Raw genomic sequence first — 16578 nt, forward strand, 5'->3', positions numbered from 1 at the left:
ATGTCTATGTCTATATCTATGTCTATGTCTATATCTATGTCTATGTATATATCTATGTCTATATCTATGTCTATGTATATATCTATGTCTATGTCTATATCTATGTCTATGTATATATCTATGTATATGTCTATGTATATGTCTATGTCTATATCTATGTCTATGTCTATATCTATGTATATGTCTATGTATATGTCTATGTATATATCTATGTATATGTCTATGTATATATCTATGTATATATCTATGTATATATCTATGTCTATGTCTATATCTATGTCTATGTATATATCTATGTATATGTATATATCTATGTATATGTCTATGTCTATATCTATGTCTATGTATATATCTATGTATATGTCTATGTCTATATCTATGTCTATGTCTATATCTATGTATATGTCTATGTCTATATCTATGTCTATGTATATATCTATGTATATATCTATGTATATGTCTATGTATATGTGTATGTATATGTCTATGTATATATCTATGTATATGTCTATGTATATATCTATGTATATGTCTATGTCTATATCTATGTCTATGTATATATATATGTATATATCTATGTATATGTCTATGTATATGTGTATGTATATGTCTATGTATATATATATGTATATATCTATATCTATGTCTATGTATATGTCTATGTATATATCTATGTATATGTCTATGTATATATCTATGTGTATATGTCTATGTATATGTATATGTATATGTATATATCTATGTATATGTCTATGTATATATCTATGTATATGTCTATGTCTATATCTATGTCTATGTCTATATCTATGTATATGTCTATGTCTATATCTATGTCTATGTCTATATATATGTTTATATCTATGTATATATCTATGTATATGTCTATGTATATGTCTATGTCTATATCTATGTATATGTCTTTGTATATATCTATGTATATATCTATGTATATGTCTATGTATATATCTATGTATATGTCTATGTATATGTCTTTGTATATATCTATGTATATGTCTATGTCTATGTATATATCTATGTGTATATGTCTATGTATATATCTATGTATATATCTATGTATATATCTATGTGTATATGTGTATGTATATGTCTATGTATATATATATGTATATATCTATATCTATGTCTATGTATATGTCTATGTATATATCTATGTATATGTCTATGTATATATCTATGTGTATATGTCTATGTATATGTATATGTATATGTATATATCTATGTATATGTCTATGTATATATCTATGTATATGTCTATGTCTATATCTATGTCTATGTCTATATCTATGTATATGTCTATGTCTATATCTATGTCTATGTCTATATATATGTTTATATCTATGTATATATCTATGTATATGTCTATGTATATGTCTATGTCTATATCTATGTATATGTCTTTGTATATATCTATGTATATATCTATGTATATGTCTATGTATATATCTATGTATATGTCTATGTATATGTCTTTGTATATATCTATGTATATGTCTATGTCTATGTATATATCTATGTGTATATGTCTATGTATATATCTATGTATATATCTATGTATATATCTATGTGTATATGTCTATGTATATATCTATGTATATATCTATGTATATATCTATGTGTATATGTCTTTGTATATGTCTATGTATATATCTATGTATATGTCTATGTATATATCTATGTATATGTCTATGTATATATCTATGTGTATATGTCTATGTATATGTATATGTATATGTATATATCTATGTGTATGTGTATATATCTATGTATATGTGTATATATCTATGTATATGTATATGTATATGTATATATCTATGTGTATGTGTATATATCTATGTATATGTGTATATGTCTATGTATATGTATATGTATATATCTATGTATATGTATATATCTATGTGTATGTGTATATATCTATGTATATGTGTATATGTCTATGTATATGTATATGTATATGTATATGTATATATCTATGTATATGTGTATATATCTATGTATATGTGTATATATCTATGTATATGTATATATCTATGTGTATGCGTCTGGCTCCGCACATGGGGAGTTACGTGGTGGGAGGGACTAAAACCAGTATCTGTGTGTTTCGGACACCCCGCCCCCTCCACACGTGTGTGTCCGAAAACTTTTCAGAAGACGATATAAAGCCACTCTGCCTGTAGTTTATGAATCTTAACTTTAATAGTTACCAGTTTCAGTATATGTCGGCGTTATAAACTAGTGCTTCTGCTTCTAGAATCACGGAACATAAGATGGCGGACCATTCAGAACACGATGAATTTACCGAGCTGCCAGATCTAAGCGAATTTCTCCGGGAGGACCCCTACTTAGTGCCCTACCAAGAAGACTTATGTCGCAGGTAGGGTAACAACGTTGCACAGTGCACGATGTAGATTTTAAACCACCGCATGCCACTTAGGCCTAGTTTGCAAGTTTGCTACGCACTTTCTGAAATGGCAGGATAGGGTACCTTTTATAGAGCGGGGCAGGCCAGTCTCTACAACAGTCAAATGTATTTAGGCTACTATTCTATCTCATCAGTACCCGAATGTAGTCGAGGCCTATTGTAACTTTCAGTGCGCTGAAACAACTTTCAGCTACATTTGACATTGAGGAGGGGGGGGTGACGAGTTATTGCAGTAAATCAAAGAGGAGGCAAAACGAGAGGTTTTACTCAGCCAAAAATCTGTCCAAGGAAAAATAAGACTACGAATTTAGGAAATTTTGTATGAAGGTTAATGAATGTCAAATTTCGTCAACAAACAATTGCATTTCTAATTTAGGAAATCTGAGTTTTAATAATGGTTAGGTTGTTAGGAATTCACTGATGTAAGTAAGTAAGCACAGGTGGCATTTCAGAAACTTCTAAAACGAACTACTTTTTAATTGGAATTGTGCTTGTCGTCATAGCGACAGAGGACTCATCATGGATATAACCGGTTTTAATTGCCATTGAGGGCTTCCACCGTTTTCAAAGTAGTCAACTGGGTGGGGATTCCTATGAGTTGCAAGCAATCAGCCAATAAAGAAGAAAATGGACTACTTTAAAATGGAGATAGCATGGGCAGTGTCACAGAGGCTGTCACAGCACAGATATAAAGATGAGACCTATCACTATATAGTGCACTACTTTAGACCAGAGCCCTATGACACCCTATTCCCTATTAGGGTCCTGGATGCTGACCATGTCTCGCCCCTCATACTCCAGTCATGTCGCCATTCATTCTTGTTAATGGGATATAATATGTGGTCATATTTAGAAATGCACGATATATCGGTATCGAAACGATGTCTAGTTTAACGCAGATGTGCAAAACCGATGTCAAAGCTGACGTGCCATACCTATATAACGTAGGTAGATGACGTAATGACGCCACGTACATTTTTGCGCTACACGTGCAACACAGCATTCCTAACCTGGCCCACAATGTCTGCTGTGTGGATCGAGCAGACAACAAGTCCAGCAGTCATTTGAAAGAGTCAGAACATTTCAGCGAGACAACTCAAAGGCGAAACCCATTAAAAGCCAAGGTAATGGAATTCGTTGCCCTTGACAATCAACCGTTCTCTGTCGTGGCTGATGTTGGCGTTCGCCGACTGGTCAAGCACCGGTACACACTACCAAGTGCGCTATTTTTCAGATGTTTCCCTACCAGAGTTACACAGTAGTAGCGTCACTGCTATTAGCTTCACGACATACTATGGAACGCCGTTTGGGTCTTTGCGTGTCAAGAGATACAGTAGCACTGTCAAAGCTGTACAAAAAAATACTTTAAACAAGCAAACACCGGCCACAAACGATGTGTTTACAATACCGCGTTGGTAATAAAGCATTATTTGTTCGACCTCAACTTCAACAAGATTTAGCTTGGTACCTAGCTAGCACCGATACAACCAGCCTGAAAACAATGACCAGTAGAAACTGCAGTCATTTTCATTAATCTTAGCAATGATTTAGGAATCCTTGTGAGTAAGTATTAGCTAGGTAGCTACTTGTTGCTCGCCTATTGAAATTGAACTTCAGTTCATGAAAATAATTAGCTAGTCAGCTACTTAACCCTGTTGTCCAAAGCTAACGTTATAAGCAGCCATCTAGCTTCATGTGGCTAGTGAGGCTCGACCGGACCGGGTTATGTGTTGTGAAGCTAGCCACAATAAGGATTAGGTACAATAGTGGAATTTGCAGTTTACCTTCAAAATAAAAGTATGTCATTGACAGTGATGCAAATGAATACAAATTGTAGAATTATGCCATGCTTTTATTTTGGCTAACCACAAAGTCCACTGTTGTGGCAAATCCTTATTGTGGCTAGCTTCACATACATGGGTCCGACCACCATTAATCAAATAAGAACTGTCTTATAAATTAGGGTTATTTTAGATGACACCGGGCTATATAGTTAGCTAGCTATACGGAAACAGACGTCGTTTTGCTATGTTTTTAGGGAAGAACTTTGTTTGCATCCATGAGCTAGCTAGCTTTTTTTATGACCAGCACTGTAGGTGCGTGAGGCAACTTTACCAGCATCATAGTGTAACGGATGTGAAATGGCTAGCTAGTTAGCGGGTACGCGCTAGTAGCGTTTCAATCAGTTACGTCACTTGCTCTGAAACCTAGATGTAGTGTTGCCCCTTGCTCTGCAAGGGGCAATGGGTAGCGATGGGTAACATGGGTAACGACGCTTCGTGGGTGTCAGTTGTTGATGTGCGCAGAGGGTCCCTGGTTCGCTCCCTGGTCGGGGCGAGGGGACGCCGTAAAGTTATACTGTTACATTAGCATACGTATCGATGAATTGTTGTGACAGTAAATACGAGTGACGGTGTAATCATTGTGTAATAACTACGTACAAAATGTACGAACATGTTTAATTATTATATGACGTGTAGTCATATTCAGGTCCTGATTGGTCAACAGGCTTAATTATTATGTGACGTGCAGTCATATTCAGGTCCTGATTGGTCAACAAGCTTAATTGACACGTCAAATAGTGTTAAATATTATATTTTATGACACACAAAGTCCCAAACGGCGTTCCATAGAAATCCTGGTTGAGAATAAAACGACTGAACAAATGAATGACGAAACAGCACAGCGAGTAAGTGAAAGAAATAGGTTTCGATTATGTTTTATTGATAACGGGGACATACGTAAATGCCAACAAAAATAACTTTTTGATCAGTGTGGTGTGTGTTACCTTTATTTAACTAGGCAAGTCAGTTAAGAACACATTCTTAATTACAATGACGGCCTACACCTGGCGAGACCCGGATGACGCTGGGCCCAATTGTGCGACGCCCCCAGGGGCTCTCAATCACGGCCGGATGTGATACAGCCTGGATTCGAACCAGGGACTGTAGTGTGACGCCTCTTGCACTGAGATGCAGTGCCTTAGACCGCTGCGTCCGTGTGTATGTTAACTATTTAACTGTACTAGAATGCTTAAAAGTCCACTAAAAGTTTAAATATCGTTTTTTTGGGGGGGGGCAAGGAAAATATTGGATATCGGTATCGGCCGAAAATGTCCCTTCGGTGCATCCAGTAATCCTAATATGTAGTATGATTGGAATTAGAATAATAATGTCCATTACCCGGTCTGTGGTGTAATCGATCATGCCCGGATTTATATCTCGATTACACATAACAGAGTCGTTATACAACAGTGACTCTGCAAGTCGTATTTCAGACGTGAGCCAGGCAGAGTGTTCAGTGGTTACATCGCTGGTTTGGTCAGATAAAATGTGTGTAATTGAGGGGTGTTGGGGGGTGTTGGGCGTGTTACCAGTTAAATATCTCAGCCGTTTCATTCATCACCTCCTATGGACTAGACATTGAATGCGTGTGTGTCCATGTGGGTTTTTTACCAGGAAATCCAGACCCGTTGTACACTAGATTTCTAGGCTGTTGGCCAAATGTGCTGCAAATAGAAACACGTTTGATGTCTTTAGTGTTGTATGTTTGAAAAGGTTATGTGTTTTCCGAGGGCTGCAGTGTGTGTTGATCTGTTTCGTCCTCCAGAAATAGGACGGAACGACACTCTCCTAGTTTAAAAGCTTCCAGAGTAGGGTTGAAATATTCAGGTAACTTAACTAAGTTTTCCTGAAGTCCTGGTTGGAGGGTTAAAGAATGCTCTTTATTCAGCTTCTGATTTAATATGCCGCGCCTGTCAGGTGGATGGAATATTTTGGCAAAGGAGAAAATGCTCACTAATAAGCGACGTAAACAAATTTGTGCACAACATTTGAGAAGCTTTTTGTTCATATGGAAAATGTCTGGGAAACCAACAACAAACCTTTACAAGTTGCGTTTATATTTTTGTTTAGTACTTTGAGTTGTATAGACTGTGAGAGAGAGCAAAATATACTCTGTCCACATACGCTCCCCTCTCTGGACTGGTCATCTGGTCTTCCCTTTACCCTCTCTGGACTGGTCAGCTAGTCTTCCCTTTACCCTCTCTGGGCTGGTCATCTGGTCTTCCCTTTACCCTCTCTGGACTGGTCATCTGGTCTTCCCTTTACCCTCTCTGGACTGGTCAGCTAGTCTTCCCTTTAGCCTCTCTGGACTGGTCATCTGGTCTTCCCTCTCTGGACTGGTCATCTGGTCTTCCCTCTCTGGACTGGTCATCTGGTCTTCCCTTTACCCTCTCTGGACTGGTCATCTGGTCTTCCCTTTACCCTCTCTGGACTGGTCATCTGGTCTTCCCTTTACCCTCTCTGGACTGGTCATCTGGTCTTCCCTTTACCCTCTCTGGACTGGTCATCTGGTCTTCCCTTTACCCTCTCTGGACTGGTCATCTAGTCTTCCCTTTACCCTCTCTAGACTGGTCATCTGGTCTTCCCTTTACCCTCTCTGGACTGGTCATCTGGTCTTCCCTTTACCCTCTCTAGACTGGTCATCTGGTCTTCCCCTTTACCCTCTCTGGGCTGATCTTCCCTTTACCCTCTCTAGACTGGTCATCTGGTCTTCCCTTTACCCTCTCTGGACTGGTCATCTGGTCTTCCCTTTACCCTCTCTGGACTGGTCATCTGGTCTTCCCTTTACCCTCTCTAGACTGGTCATCTGGTCTTCCCCTTTACCCTCTCTGGGCTGGTCTTCCCCTTTACCCTCTCTGGGCTGGTCTTCCCTTTACCTTCTCTGGACTGGTCATCTAGTCTTCCCTTTACCCTGTCTGGACTGGTCATCTGGTCTTCCCTTTACCCTCTCTGGACTGGTCATCTGGTCTTCCCTTTACCCTCTCTAGACTGGTCATCTGGTCTTCCCCTTTACCCTCTCTGGGCTGATCTTCCCTTTACCCTCTCTAGACTGGTCATCTGGTCTTCCCTTTACCCTCTCTGGACTGGTCATCTGGTCTTCCCTTTACCCTCTCTAGACTGGTCATCTGGTCTTCCCCTTTACCCTCTCTGGGCTGGTCTTCCCTTTACCCTCTCTGGACTGGTCATCTAGTCTTCCCTTTACCCTGTCTGGACTGGTCATCTGGTCTTCCCTTTACCCTCTCTGGACTGGTCAGCTGGTCTTCCCTTTACCCTCTCTGGACTGGTCAGCTGGTCTTCCCTTTACCCTCTCTGGACTGGTCAGCTGGTCTTCCCTTTACCCTCTCTGGACTGGTCAGCTGGTCTTCCCTTTACCCTCTCTGGACTGGTCAGCTGGTCTTCCCTTTACCCTCTCTGGACTGGTCAGCTGGTCTTCCCTTTACCCTCTCTGGACTGGTCAGCTGGTCTTCCCTTTACCCTCTCTGGACTGGTCAGCTGGTCTTCCCTTTACCCTCTCTGGGCTGGTCTTCCCTTTACCATCTCTGGACTGGTCATCTAGTCTTCCCTTTACCCTCTCTGGACTGGTCAGCTAGTCTTCCCTTTACCCTCTCTGGACTGGTCAGCTAGTCTTCCCTTTACCCTCTCTGGACTGGTCAGCTAGTCTTCCCTTTACCCTGTCTGGACTGGTCATCTAGTCTTCCCTTTACCCTCTCTGGACTGGTCATCTGGTCTTCCCTTTACCCTCTCTGGACTGGTCATCTGGTCTTCCCTTTACCCTCTCTGGACTGTTCTTCCCTTTACCCTCTCTGGACTGGTCATCTGGTCTTCCCTTTACCATCTCTGGACTGGTCATCTAGTCTTCCCTTTACCCTCTCTAGACTGGTCATCTGGTCTTCCCTTTACCCTCTCTAGACTGGTCATCTGGTCTTCCCCTTTACCCTCTCTGGGCTGGTCTTCCCTTTACCCTCTCTGGACTGGTCATCTAGTCTTCCCTTTACCCTGTCTGGACTGGTCATCTGGTCTTCCCTTTACCCTCTCTGGACTGGTCAGCTGGTCTTCCCTTTACCCTCTCTGGACTGGTCAGCTGGTCTTCCCTTTACCCTCTCTGGACTGGTCAGCTGGTCTTCCCTTTACCCTCTCTGGACTGGTCAGCTGGTCTTCCCTTTACCCTCTCTGGACTGGTCAGCTGGTCTTCCCTTTACCCTCTCTGGACTGGTCAGCTGGTCTTCCCTTTACCCTCTCTGGACTGGTCAGCTGGTCTTCCCTTTACCCTCTCTGGACTGGTCAGCTGGTCTTCCCTTTACCCTCTCTGGACTGGTCAGCTGGTCTTCCCTTTACCCTCTCTGGACTGGTCAGCTGGTCTTCCCTTTACCCTCTCTGGGCTGGTCTTCCCTTTACCATCTCTGGACTGGTCATCTAGTCTTCCCTTTACCCTCTCTGGACTGGTCAGCTAGTCTTCCCTTTACCCTCTCTGGACTGGTCAGCTAGTCTTCCCTTTACCCTCTCTGGACTGGTCAGCTAGTCTTCCCTTTACCCTCTCTGGACTGGTCAGCTAGTCTTCCCTTTACCCTGTCTGGACTGGTCATCTAGTCTTCCCTTTACCCTCTCTGGACTGGTCATCTGGTCTTCCCTTTACCCTCTCTGGACTGGTCATCTGGTCTTCCCTTTACCCTCTCTGGACTGTTCTTCCCTTTACCCTCTCTGGACTGGTCATCTGGTCTTCCCTTTACCATCTCTGGACTGGTCATCTAGTCTTCCCTTTACCCTCTCTAGACTGGTCAGCTAGTCTTCCCTTTACCCTCTCTGGACTGGTCATCTGGTCTTCCCTTTACCATCTCTGGACTGGTCATCTGGTCTTCCCTTTACCCTCTCTAGACTGGTCATCTGGTCTTCCCTTTACCCTCTCTGGACTGGTCAGCTAGTCTTCCCTTTACCCTCTCTGGACTGGTCATCTAGTCTTCCCTTTACCCTCTCTGGACTGGTCATCTAGTCTTCCCTTTACCCTCTCTGGACTGGTCATCTGGTCTTCCCTTTACCCTCTCTGGACTGGTCAGCTAGTCTTCCCTTTACCCTCTCTGGGCTGGTCTTCCCTTTACCCTCTCTGGACTGGTCATCTAGTCTTCCCTTTACCCTCTCTGGACTGGTCAGCTGGTCTTACCCTCTCTGGACTGGTCATCTCAGCTCTATGATTTCCTGCCCCTGGGAGGTGGGGCGAGATCAGGCTTATGGAGGTTTTGTCTGTGTACCCTCCCAAGCCATTAGAGAGAGAGAGAGAGAGAGAGAGAGAGAGAGAGAGAGAGAGCGTATTCCTCTGCCCTGGGTGTGAGACTGTCACCCTGGCCTATACGTGGTGTGTGTGTGTGTGTGTGTGTGAGAGACTGTCACCCTATCCCAGGCCTACACTGTGTGTGTGGACTGTCACCCTGTCCCAGTACCATTCGGAGGTGTGGAAGCTTGTTAATTGGCTGGGAAGGTTTGAGGAGAGACGCAGAGATCTCTACTGTCTGAGGTGTGTGTGCAGGTACTCAGGGGCTTGTTAAATCACTAATGTCAGCAGCCCAGAGACAGGATGCTGGGAGACGGCGGGATGGGAACGGAAAAGAGGAGTGGGTGTTAGTCATTAGCCAGCTGGTGTCAGCACACGTCTCTTCTTTCTGTCATCGGGGAGGTGTGTGTGTGTGTGTGTGTGTGTGTGTGTGTGTGTGTGTGTGTGTGTGTGTGTGTGTGTGTGTGTGTGTGTGTGTGTGTGTGTGTGTGTGTGTGTGTGTGTGTGTGTGTGTGTGTGTGTGTGTGTGTGTGTGTGTGTGTGTGGTCCTCGACTAAAACACATCTTGGTCGGCCGAGTCGTCCTTTATTTTTTTTTTTCTTTTGACCAATCGAAAGAAGTCTCAAAGGGGATTGATGCTTAAAAAAATAAAATAAAATCTTTACAAATAAATAAAGTCTTGAGTCAAGTATTCAACCTCCTTTGGCGATGCGTAAATAAGTTCAGGAGTAAAACTTTGCTTAAGTGGCATGGACTCTGTGTGCTTTAATGGCGTTTAACACGATTCTTCTGTACCCCACACATCAGTCGTACGGTGCCTTTCAAACCGAGTCAACCACAAAGAACGGAGGTTTTCCAATGCCTCTCAGACATTCAATATCCCTTTGAGCATTGGTGAAGTTATTAATTACACTGTGGGTGGTGTATCAATACACTCAGTCACTACAAAGATAGGACAGTACCCACCTACCTACAGGTCTATGTTGTTAAGGTAGGACACTACCCACCTACCTACAGGTCTATGTTGTTAAGATAGGACAGTACCCACCTACCTACAGGTCTATGTTGTTAAGATAGGACAGTACCCACCTACCTACAGGTCTATGCTGTTAAGATAGGACAGTACCCACCTACCTACAGGTCTATGCTGTGGGGGTTACCTGTAGGTAGGTGGGTACTTAACCCGCACAACATAGAGAAGTTTCACCATCGGACTTTTGCACTATTTAGTAATTGACCGTTATAAAGAAGTGTGTGTGTTTCCCCTTGTTTGGCCCGTCTGTTTCTCGGCCTATAATTGTGTGTTTTTTTATAATTGGGTGGTTTTGGATACATTCTACAGTCCATTGTTTCATAGGTCAGCTTTGATAGATCCCAGCCTCTCAGCCTCCCAGCCTCAGCCTCTACTCCACTCAGCCTCCCAGCCTCCCAGCCTCCCAGCCTCCCAGCCTCCCAGCCTCCCAGCCTCCCAGCCTCTCAGCCTCTCAGCCTCCCAGCCTCCCAGCCTCTCAGCCTCTCAGCCTCCCAGCCTCCCAGCCTCCCAGCCTCTCAGCCTCTCAGCCTCCCAGCCTCTCAGCCTCTCAGCCTCCCAGCCTCTCAGCCTCTCAGCCTCCCAGCCTCCCAGCCTCAGCCTCCCAGCCTCCCAGCCTCTCAGCCTCCCAGCCTCCCAGCCTCTCAGCCTCTCAGCCTCAGCCTGTACCTGTCCTGTCCACACTGTGACGGAATGAGCAGCTGGGTTTTCTCATTCAGCACCGTTTCATTTTGCTTTTGTGTTCTCGTTTCTTGAGGAAGCTATGTCCAATATGAGGGACTAGGCAGAGTGGTGAAGGGACATGGGGGAGGGACATGGCAGAGTGGTGAAGGGACATGGGGGAGGGACAAGGCAGAGTGGTGAAGGGACATGGGGGAGGGACAAGGCAGAGTGGTGAAGGGACATGGGGGAGGGACAAGGCAGAGTGGTGAAGGGACATGGGGGAGGGACAAGGCAGAGTGGTGAAGGGACATGGGGGAGGGACAAGGCAGAGTGGTGAAGGGACATGGGGGAGGGACAAGGCAGAGTGGTGAAGGGACATGGGGGAGGGACAAGGCAGAGTGGTGAAGGGACATGGGGGAGGGACAAGGCAGAGTGGTGAAGGGACATGGGGGAGGGACAAGGCAGGGTGGGGGAGGGACATGGGGGAGGGACAAGGCAGAGTGGTGAAGGGACATGGGGGAGGGACAAGGCAGGGTGGGGGAGGGACAAGGCAGGGTGGTGAAGGGACATGGGGGAGGGACAAGGCAGGGTGGGGGAGGGACAAGGCAGGGTGGTGAAGGGACATGGGGGAGGGACAAGGCAGAGTGGTGAAGGGACATGGGGGAGGGACAAGGCAGAGTGGTGAAGGGACATGGGGGAGGGACAAGGCAGGGTGGTGAAGGGACATGGGGGAGGGACAAGGCAGAGTGGTGAAGGGACATGGGGGAGGGGATACAGGGAGAGGATAGGAGGGTTTTTAGAATCCATCTGAGCCCAGACCTTTAATTGACCACCCCACCATTCCTTACTTCCGTTCCTTAGTTAGTATTCTTGTAAGGTTGTTGGAAACAGGTTCTTCTGTCTCAGGGGACTGCTGCTGTACAAATACACTTTTAATGGGCTACACACACACACCTACGAATATACACACACACACACACACACACACACACACCTACGAATACACACACACACACACACACACACCTACGAATACACACACACACACACACCTACGAATACACACACACACACACCTACGAATACACACACACACACACACCTACGAATACACACACACACACACCTACGAATACACACACACACACACACCTACGAATACACACACACACACACACACACCTACGAATACACACACACACACACACACACACATACGAATACACACACACACACACACACACACCTACGAATACACACACACACACACACCTACGAATACACACACACACCTACGAATACACACACACACCTACGAATACACACACACACACACACACACACCAACGAATACACACACACACACACACACCTACGAATACACACACACACACACCTACGAATACACACACACACACACACACACACACACACACCTACGAATACACACACACACACACACCTACGAATACACGCGCGCACACACACACACACACACTCACACCTACAAATATATACAGTTGAAGTCGGAAGTTTACACAATTAGGATGGAGTCATTAACTCGTTTTTCAACCACTCCACAAATGTCTTGTTAACAAACTATAGTTTTGGCAAGTTGTTTAGGACATCTAATTTGTGCATGACACCAGTCATTTCTCCAACAATTGTTTACAGATTATTTCACTTATAATTCACTGTATCACAATTCCAGTGGGTCAGAAGTTTACATACACTAAGTTGACTGTGCCTTTAAACAGGTGGGAATATTCCAGAAAATGATGTCATGGCTTTAGAAGCTTCTGATAGGCTAATTGACATAATTTGTGTCAGTTTGGAGGTGTACCTGTGGATGTATTTCAAGGCCTACCTTCAAACTAAGTGTCTCTTTGCTTGACATCATGGAAAAATCAAAAGAAATCAGCCAAGACCTTAGAAAAAAATTTGTAGACTTCCACAAGTCTGGTTCATCCTTGGGAGCAATTTCCAAACGCCTGAAGATACCACGTTTATCTGTACAAACAATAGTAGGCAAGTATAAACACCATGGAGAACAACACTTTTTGGAGAAATGTCCTCTGGTCTGATGAAACAAAAATAGAACTGTTTGGCCGTAATGACCATCGTTATGTTTGGAAGAAAAGGGGGGATGCTTGCAAGCCGGAGAACACCATCCCAACCGTGAAGCACGGGGGTGGCAGCATCATGTTGTGGGGGTGCTTTGCTGCAGGAGGGACTGGTGCACTTCACAAAATAGATGGCATCAAGAGAAAGGAAAATTATGTGGATATATTGAAGCAACATCTCAAGACATCAGTCAGGAAGTTAAAGCTTGGTCGCAAATGGGTCTTCAAAATGGACAATGACCTCAAGCAGACTTCCAAAGTTGTGGCAAAATGGCTTAAGGACAACAAAGTCAAGGTATTGGAGTGGCCATCACAAAGCGCTGACCTCAATCCCATAGAAAATGTGTTGGCAGAACTGGAAAAAGCGTGTGCAAGCAAGGAGGCCTACAAACCTGACTCAGTTACACCAGCTCTGTCAGGAGGAATGGGCCAAAATTCATCTAACTTATTTTGGGAAGCTTGTGGAAGGCTACCCGAAACGTTTGACCCAAGTTTAACAATTTAAAGGCAATGCTTCCAAATATTATTTGAGTGTATGTAAACTTCTCACCCACTGGGAATGTGATGAAAGAAATAAAAGCAGAAATAAGTAATTCTCTCTACTATTATTCTGACATTTCACATTCTTAAAATAAAGTGGTGATCCTAACTGACCTAAAACAGGGAATTTTTACTGTGATTAAATGTCAGGAATGATGAAAAACTCAGTTTAAATGTTTTTGGCTGTGTATGTAAACTTACGACTTCAACTGTATGTGTGTGTGTGTGTGTGAATATATACACAGGAAGGGCCCTATAAAATTTGTGCTGCGGAGTAGAAGGAATCACAGAATCCAGACATTAAGACGGAATTCAACAATATTCAAAAATGTATTGAACTAAGTAGGACACCAACTAGACGTATTGAACTAAGTAGGAAACCAACTAGACGTATTGAACTAAGTAGGAAACCAACTAGACGTATTGAACTAAGTAGGAAACCAACTAGACATATTGAACTAAGTAGGACACCAACTAGACGTGTTGAACTAAGTAGGACACCAACTAGACGTATTGAACTAAGTAGGACACCAACTAGACGTATTGAACTAAGTAGGACACCAACTAGACGTATTGAACTAAGTAGGACACCAACTAGACGTGTTGAACTAAGTAGGACACCAACTAGACGTATTGAACTAAGTAGGACACCAACTAGACGTATTGAACTAAGTAGGACACCAACTAGACGTGTTGAACTAAGTAGGAAACCAACTAGACGTGTTGAACTAAGTAGGAAACCAACTAGACGTGTTGAACTAAGTAGGACACCAACTAGACGTGTTGAACTAAGTAGGACACCAACTAGACGTATTGAACTAAGTAGGACACCAACTAGACGTATTGAACTAAGTAGGACACCAACTAGACGTGTTGAACTAAGTAGGACACCAACTTGACGTGTTGAACTAAGTAGGAAAGCAAATAGACGTGTTGAACTAAGTAGGAAAGCAAATAGACGTGTTGAACTAAGTAGGAAACCAACTAGACGTGTTGAACTAAGTAGGAAACCAACTAGACGTGTTGAACTAAGTAGGAAACCAACTAGACGTGTTGAACTAAGTAGGAAACCAACTAGACGTGTTGAACTAAGTAGGACACCAACTAGACGTATTGAACTAAGTAGGAAACCAACTAGACGTGTTGAACTAAGTAGGACACCAACTAGACGTGTTGAACTAAGTAGGACACCAACTAGACGTATTGAACTAAGTAGGAAACCAACTAGACGTGTTGAACTAAGTAGGACACCAACTAGACGTGTTGAACTAAGTAGGATATGTTTTAATTTGCCCAAAATTATCATAAGGCATGAACAAAATGTGTATTTTCTTTCAAGTTTCTGAAGCGGAAACTGCACAGAAATGCCCCTTTCTGTCTGTATGAGTTTGTCTACTGCTTTGGCGGCAGGTAGCCTAGTGGTTAGAGCGTTGGGCCAGTAACCGAAAGGTTGCTAGATCCAATCCCCCGAGCTGACAAGGTAAAAATCTGTCGTTCTGCCCCCTAAATAAGGCAGTTAACCCACTGTTCCTAGGCTGTCATTGTAAACAAGAATTTGTTCTTAACTGACTTGCCTAGTTAAATAAATACAAAATATATTTTTTTAAATTGTATAGCCGTAAGCGATGATGCTATTGACAACCATCTTCTGCTAGATGGAAAGTCTTTCCTAAAAACCTTCTCAGTTAAATGTCAACTACAAAGTAGCCTGTGACTTCCTGGCAGGATGAGGTCATAATTATATCCATGGCGATTTATTTTGAAAACACCTCTAACCAATCAAGTCTTCCTGGCAGGACGATGTCATAATTATATCCATCAATCCAGGGATGATTTGTTCAGGAATCTCTACAGTTTCTTGGTGTGCTACAGAAACACAGCTAACTAACCAATTAAAGTCTCTTGCTGGTGCTCATCTGTATTAAAGGGTTAAAAAAGAAGATTTTTTGTTGTTGCCAGACTTCAAAAGTGGTCTCCTGATGTGGTTTAAGCCTTAGAACATCCTATTATTGTTATTATTATAAGGCGTAAACGTAGAGGAACAGAGAACAGAATTTAAAAAAGATAACTCAACTGAATTACAATAAGTTTAACAGATTTTTAATAGGGTGTTTTTTTTAATAATGGGCTGATTTTAATACTTCTAAATGGACCCATTAGTATTCTGGGCTTAAGTAGTGTACTATATAGGGAATAGGGTGCCATAGGGCTCTGGTCTAAAGTAGTGCACTATATAGGGATCCATTTGGGACCCTGAATGGACTGGATTGATGCTAATTTGTCTTCCTTTTCCCCCGGAGACCTGCATTGAAGGGGACTGACGCTTGCCGTGTGGTAGCAGAGAGAACAGTCTATGACTTGGGTGTTTGGAGTGTTTGACAATTCTTAGAGCCTTCCACTGACACCGCCTGGTATAGAGGTCCTGGATGGCAGGAAGCTTGGCCCCAGTGATGTACTGGGCCGTTCGCACTACCCTCTGTAGTGCCTTGCGGTCGGAGTCTGAGCATTTGCCGTACCAGGCAGTGATGCAACCAGTCAGGATGCTCTCGATGGTGCAGCTGTAGAACCTTTTGAGGATCTGAGGACCCATGCCAAATCTTTTTAGTTTCCTGAGGGGGAATAGGTTTTGTCGTGCCCTCTTCACGACTGTCTTGGTGTATTTGGACCATGCTAGT

The 16578-nt window shown here is 43.2% G+C and overlaps 1 protein-coding gene across 1 annotated transcript in view; it reads left to right on the forward strand.

Moving 5' to 3' along the window:
- Positions 1–2115: 2115 nt before the first annotated feature.
- gbe1a (glucan (1,4-alpha-), branching enzyme 1a) overlaps positions 2116–16578 on the forward strand; it is a 249035-nt gene continuing 234572 nt past the window's right edge. Inside the window, exon 1 of the mRNA XM_055936819.1 lies at positions 2116–2392. Coding sequence (XP_055792794.1) covers positions 2286–2392 — 107 coding nt within the window. The 5' untranslated portion in view covers positions 2116–2285. The remainder of the gene's footprint in view (positions 2393–16578) is intronic.

Source organism: Salvelinus fontinalis, chromosome 10 (assembly GCF_029448725.1).
Source record: "Salvelinus fontinalis isolate EN_2023a chromosome 10, ASM2944872v1, whole genome shotgun sequence".
NCBI classification, from domain to species: domain Eukaryota; kingdom Metazoa; phylum Chordata; class Actinopteri; order Salmoniformes; family Salmonidae; genus Salvelinus; species Salvelinus fontinalis.